At 56.0% G+C, this 6,003-nt stretch overlaps 1 protein-coding gene and 1 long non-coding RNA gene across 2 annotated transcripts in view; both read left to right on the top strand.

Moving 5' to 3' along the window:
• Positions 1-187, top strand: part of BCAM (basal cell adhesion molecule (Lutheran blood group)) — an 8,997-nt gene extending 8,810 nt beyond the window's left edge. The window contains exons 14-15 of the mRNA XM_039866316.1: positions 4-102; positions 182-187. Of these exons, the coding sequence (XP_039722250.1) occupies positions 4-102; positions 182-187 (105 nt within the window). The remainder of the gene's footprint in view (positions 1-3; positions 103-181) is intronic.
• Positions 188-1,304: 1,117 nt separating this feature from the next.
• On the top strand, positions 1,305-2,107 carry LOC120605270 (uncharacterized). Its single transcript, XR_005653574.1, has 2 exons — positions 1,305-1,768; positions 1,864-2,107. It is a non-coding gene; the product is annotated as an uncharacterized LOC120605270 (long non-coding RNA).
• Positions 2,108-6,003: the final 3,896 nt, after the last annotated feature.

Consider the following 6,003-nt stretch of genomic DNA (forward strand, 5'->3'; position numbering starts at 1 on the left):
GAGCTGAGCCACTCAGGGTCCCAGCGGACGGAGCAGACAGGCCTTCTCATGGGAGGTGCCTCTGGAGGAGCCAGGCGTGGCAGTGGGGGCTTCAGAGATGAGGTTGGTGAGGGCCTGGGCACCCTGGTGGAGAGGGGGCCCGCCGTTGTGGGGGGGTCTAACCGGTCCCTCTTCTCCCCAGTGCTGAGCCTAGGACCTCCAAGAGGCAAGTCACTGGACCTGACCTGGAGTTGCAGGCATCAGAGAACCAGCCCTGCTCACGCCCCGCCCGCCCTCGCCTTCCTGGTCTTCCCACTCCACCCTCCCTTCCTTTCTCTGCAGGCTGGGCAGGGACCTACAGCTGCTGCTGTTGCTGCCAGGAGGGAGGAAGGGTGTGATGGGGGGTGGGAGGGGACCTTCCTCCAGGGAGTATGACTCTCCCAGGTCCCAGAATAGCTCCTGGAGCCGAGCCCAGGGCCCAGCCTGGGATGGGGCTCTGAGGGTCGGGTCGGCTGGCCGGGGCTATTTATACCTCCTGCCTCCATTGCTAGTCCCCCCACCTGACGTCCTGCTGCATAGTCTGACACTGGATCCCCACCCCCGGCCCCGCCCCCTCATCTGTGGACACTGGAGTCTGGAATAAATGCTATCTGTCACGTTGACACCATCCTGTGGCCAGAGCCTCCTCTAGCGGATGAGAGGGGAAGGGGGCACAGGTGCCACTCCCCTTCCCACTGCTCCTCCCGCCCCCTCTCGAGACCTGGGAGAAGTCTGATGTCATGGAGAAAGAAATGAGACAGGGAGAGAGCAGAGGGTGACTCAGCTGGCCGAGGGTGGGAAGGAGAAATGCCAGGGGTCCGGAGGGCACCGAGCCTGGTCCCCGAAGACCGGTGCCTGCTTGGCAGGCAGGGTGCCGTCCCGTTAAGTAAAAGTTCCCAGGCTCTCTTGCCAGAGCCCCAGAGGGAATTGAAGCTGCGAGAAACTCTGAGCTACAGAATGGATGGAATTAGGGACGGAGCTGCCTCCTCTGGGAAAGGCACGGTTCTCGCAGCTGAGGGAGGAGGGGCGGCTTGAAGGAACCCAGACCGGCAGAGAGAAGAGGCAGCAGGAACAGCGAGGCCAGCCAGAGAGAGGGACTGAGGCAGAGGGAGAGGGGTTTCAGAGAGGGAGGGCGGTAAGAGGGATGGGCTGGGGCAGCACGGAGTCAGACGCAGACAGAAAGGTTCAGGGGAGAGAGAGGCAGAGACAGACAGATAAATGGAGGCAAAGACTACGAGAAACACAGAAACACGGTGATAACTGGGATACAGAGAGAATTACAAGAAAAAAAAACAAAAAAAGAGCGCCCCAGAGGAGCGCCCCAGAGGCAGTGGGAGGGTAGTGGGAGGTAGGCATGTGTGACCTTGGCCATGGGACTTTCCCTCCCTGAAGCCATCGAACAGAGATAAATCACACCTGGCCTGCTGGAAGGCTTGGGCTTGGCAATCCCTGGGGGACACGCACACAAGGGGGTCTCTGCACTCAGACACCTAATCTCAGCGAGCGACTCCGCCTCTCCGTCCTGGGTTTGCTCAGCCACAAAAAGGACAAAGTGGGATCTGTGGCCGTGAGAAACTGGTGAGAGGCTGTGGGAGCCTCCTGGTAGCTGCCTGAGCAGCCCGTGCAGGTGCCTCAAGCAGAAGAGCCCACCGGCCTGATTCAGGTGCTCCGGTCCCCTGGTTTTGCTGCATTGGTCTAAAACAAACGCAAGAAACAAAGAGGTGGATCAGGTTAACGCACTTAGTTTGGGGTACGAGCGGTCAAAGGTCGCCTGAGTTCTGGGGTACGAAGACTCATGGCAACTGAGTCCCAACTCACTCCCCACGGTGTGGTTGTAACCCCCAGAATGGAAGATGAGCCAGGGGGTCTGCACCCGGAAGCTGCCAGGGCCACGCAGCGGGGCAAATGAGCCCGGCTTTTACCTGAGTGACTTCGGCACAGGACTCACGGAACAGAGCCAGAGTGACCAACGAGAAGCACCTTTAGGACGCCTGGAACTTGAAGCTCACTCGATCCCTCCATCCTCCTCCTCTGTGTTTAGCTCGCATTCTTAATCCATCTCACAGGCCTCGTGAGTTGCTTCTTCATATCTATGCCTCGTTTCATCTGTCTCTTTATTCGTGTGGCTTTCCTGTTTTCTCCATGACAGAATTGAATACTCTTTAAAAAAAAAAAAAAATACAGCAGACACACAGAGGATCGTAGGGTGGTTGGGAGAATTTGATGAGACTGGGGTGGAAGGTGTTTAGTACACAGCCTGGCACCGAGCATGTGCTCGTACATGTTTGTGAGCAGTGGCAGTCACATCCAAGGGAAATGGGGGGACAGGGAGAAAAGCAACATAGGGTCCTTTGATCCAGGGAAGGAACCAGTTGGAAAGAGGTCCCACTCTAAGAGCAGACATTGGGAGGAGGAATTTGGGGAGCTGAACAGATGTCTGAAAGGAGGAGAGAAAGGGAACCCAAGGGAGGAAGGGGTTCTCTGCGCAGCACCTGGTCCCCAAGTTAATGAGGGGAGGGTCCTGGCCCACCTCCCAGGAGGGCATACATTTACATAAGATCCTTCATCTGCATATCATCTCAGCTAATTTACATACAAATGGAAACCTGAGCCCTCCTCAGTCTGACCCCTCCTTACACCTTGGCCAAAGGGTCTGGGGAAGGGCAAGAAGGAGGGGTGAATCGCAGGATTTGGGGCTCCAGGAAGCAAAGGGAAGTCTGGAGTAGACTCCCCTTGTCATTGACCTTCCGTGGCTCCCTGTTGCTGTCAGGAGCATGAGCCACTTGGACCTTCTCAGATGTTGTCGCTCACACCTACCCACTGCTCCCCTACTCACATATGCCCCCCCGCCGTCTTGTGCCTTTGTGACTTTACTACTCCCCTTACCTGGAATGTCCCATCCTATTTCCCCCTCACTGTGACAAAGCTTGCCTGTCCTTCAAAGCTTGGACATTTCGAAGGGTTCTAAAAGTGTTCACACCTCCCCCCCCCCCCAGCCTTCTCTGCCCTTGGAACTTTATAGGAAGCTGTGCCTCTTCTGAACTCATACGGATTTTATTAGTAAAAGTTGTTTGGTTGCAAATGAAAAAAAAGAGAAGTAAAAAATTTGTGAAAGTGAAAAGTTATTTACTCATATAACCAGGAAGATCGAAGACCGATTCCTTCAGGCATAGCTGGATCCAGGGGCTCAAACGGGTCTTTTATCTCCAGTGACCCCCACACTACCAGATTTCTCCCCTAGCAACCTGGCAATCCCCACCAAAAGAGGATGTCTCTTTCCAATTAGTTCAAACAAAAGCCTCAGGGCTGATTGTCATTGGTCAGGAATGGGTCTCACCTGGTGGCCAGGGGATCAAATGCTCTGATTAGGCAGGACTGGGTCAGGCTCATTCTGAACCATAAGTACTGAGTGTAGGGGACTCCCCATATGAAAAATGGGGTGGGGGAGCTGAAAGAAGGGAAAGAGGTTGCTGGGCAGATAAAATACAGTTGACCCTTGAGTAACGTGAGGATTATGGGTACTGACCTGCGCAGTAGAAAATCTGTGTGTAACTACAACTTGGCACCAACTCCACGGCTGTATCAGGATGTCTTTGGCCCTGTGCCCCTACCTCCTGGTGATTATGACTCTTCAGTCAGTGAAGTGCCAACTCTGGGATTTGTTGACACTAGAAGTCAGCTCTCCAGACATGGGACCCACCCAGCGATTCGTCAACAAACACCTGGTGCTCCGCATTATGTATATGACTGGAGGGGCCTGATGAGTGAAACTGCAGCCTACCCTCCTGAGGCTTGCCTCCTGGGCTCACCTGTGCCTGAGCCTATTCCCTGACAGGCCTGGAGAAGAGTGGGTGCAAGGGGCCCTTCCTGCCTTCCTGGGAGAAGTCTCCTGGGAACTGGTTATTTTGCTCAAGGGAGAAACGGAAGGCCCAGAATTTTACAAAGCAAGTTAGTAGCAAGGCTGGCACTAAAACCCAGAGATCCTGACCCTCTCGTCTGGCCCCAGATTGGGGAGAGAGAGAGAAATCTTGAGTGCATTTCTTATGTACCTGTTTGTCCAGTCGGCCTCATACCAGGCTGTGCCGAGTCTAAGATACATGTTATCTGGGGGTCCCAGTCTGCTGCTTCCTGCTGGGTAGCTTGGGGCAGATAACCACTCAGTGTACTTTTCAGTGAAATAGGGATCATGAGAGTGTCCCCTTCATGGCGTTCTTGAGAGGTAAGTCAGTTCTGGATCTGCCGGTTTGTAACTCTGACTTTGGGCCAAGGCACTTCATCTCTCTGTGCCCATTTCCTTATCACATAGGGTGCTGTGTGGGTTATTTGAGATAACAGAGTACACTTAGCTCAGTGGCTGGCACACGGTAAGTGTTAAATAAATTTATTAAGAACATTATTACCAAGACGTGAATGCCAGTCAATAAGAGTCTCCACTACTTGAGACCTTGCCCTTCTGGGGAGGAAAGCTCAGGTGGATGCGGTGGGGGAGAGAGGGCAAGTCTAAGGGGTCCTCTCGCTAGAAAGCTCCCACGCGTCTGTCCCCGGTTGATCGGCTCAGCGACTTCCCGCCCTAGAGGAACTAGAACGGAGGGATCTCAGGCCTCAGTGGCATCTCCTCCCTCGGCCTCCTGCTTTCAGCCCTCACCCCACACGCTGGGCGGGCCTCACTAGCTCCCCCGGGCAGCCCAAGGAATGTGAAGAGGTAGGTGGGGGTGGGGAGGAGCGGGAGCCTCCGGGGAGAGACAAAGGGGCCGAGTCAGAGCGGGAGACACAAAGACGCGAGGAGGCTGGAGATAGAGAAGTGGGACAAGGACGCGGGGAGGGACTGGCAGTGTCTGGAAGCCGGACCCTGGCCCGGCTCCGCATAGCCAACAGAGCGCGGGGGCCGGTCTGTGCTGCCTCCTGGCGGACGGGCGCGGTACGGAGGCTGCAGGGACCAGACGCAGGAGGCGAGGGAGGACCGAGGATGGCACCGACGGAGGGAAAGACAGAGACAGACACAGAGAGAAACAAGAGACTGAAAGACACGGAGACGCACAAAGAGACAGAGAGACAGTGACAGGCACAGAAAGACACAGAGATAGTGACACAGAGACAGACAAATGGATGGAAAGAGGCACGGGGACCAAACGACACAGTGATAGAAAGACAAAGAGAGTCCAGAAACACAAAGCGACACCGACACGTTAGGACTGAAGGACTCAGAGACAGAGACAGGATGGAGAAGGAGACCCAAAGATAGTGAGAGGCACAAAGACAGAGACACTAAGAGAGAGAAATCTAGAAAAAAACGATGCAGAGACTCCGAGTCCGAGGCAGAGATTAGGCGGAGAAGAGATACGCTCAGATGCCCCCAAACACTTGACAGACACCCGGCCAGGGCCTAGAACAGAAGTCGAGAGGCGGGGGTGTTGGGGGGTCAGTTTCAGCGCGGGGTCGGGGCTTCAGAGGGGCGGACCTAAGAGAAGCCGCGTGCCTCGGGCAGGTGTGACAAGAGGGCCTGGGCTAATACTGAAGGGGGCGGGGTTAGACCTTTGGGCGGGGCCGAGACCAGGCCCGATTGAGCTCTGTGGAAAAAGCGGAAGAGACTCAGGAGAGCGGATGGACCGGGAGCTTGGGGGCGTGGCTTCACGAGGGACCGCCGAAAGCTGGGGAGGGGGCGTGGCTAAACCTTAGTGGAGCCGCCAGGAGACTGGGGGCGGGGCGTCCTCGAGAGCAAAGGGGTGGTTAGGACACAAAGCGGGCGGGGTTTGTTACCCCAGAGTTGAGAGAATTCTGGAGGAGGGAGATTCTGGAGAATCTGGGAGCGGCAGGTGTAGAATCCTGGGAGGGGCAAGGGTGCAGAATGCCAGAGGGCGGGAGCAGAATTCTGGGAGGGGCGGGGCGAAAGCTGGGGGCGGGCTGTTGAATCCCGGGAAGGACAACCCCACGGAATCCCGGGAGGGAGGTGGGAACCAGTGAGATCCACTCGGCTGGGGGCGGAGG

The sequence above is a fragment of the Pteropus medius genome, unplaced genomic scaffold (assembly GCF_902729225.1).
Source record: "Pteropus medius unplaced genomic scaffold, Ma_sr-lr_union100, whole genome shotgun sequence".
Taxonomy (NCBI): domain Eukaryota; kingdom Metazoa; phylum Chordata; class Mammalia; order Chiroptera; family Pteropodidae; genus Pteropus; species Pteropus medius.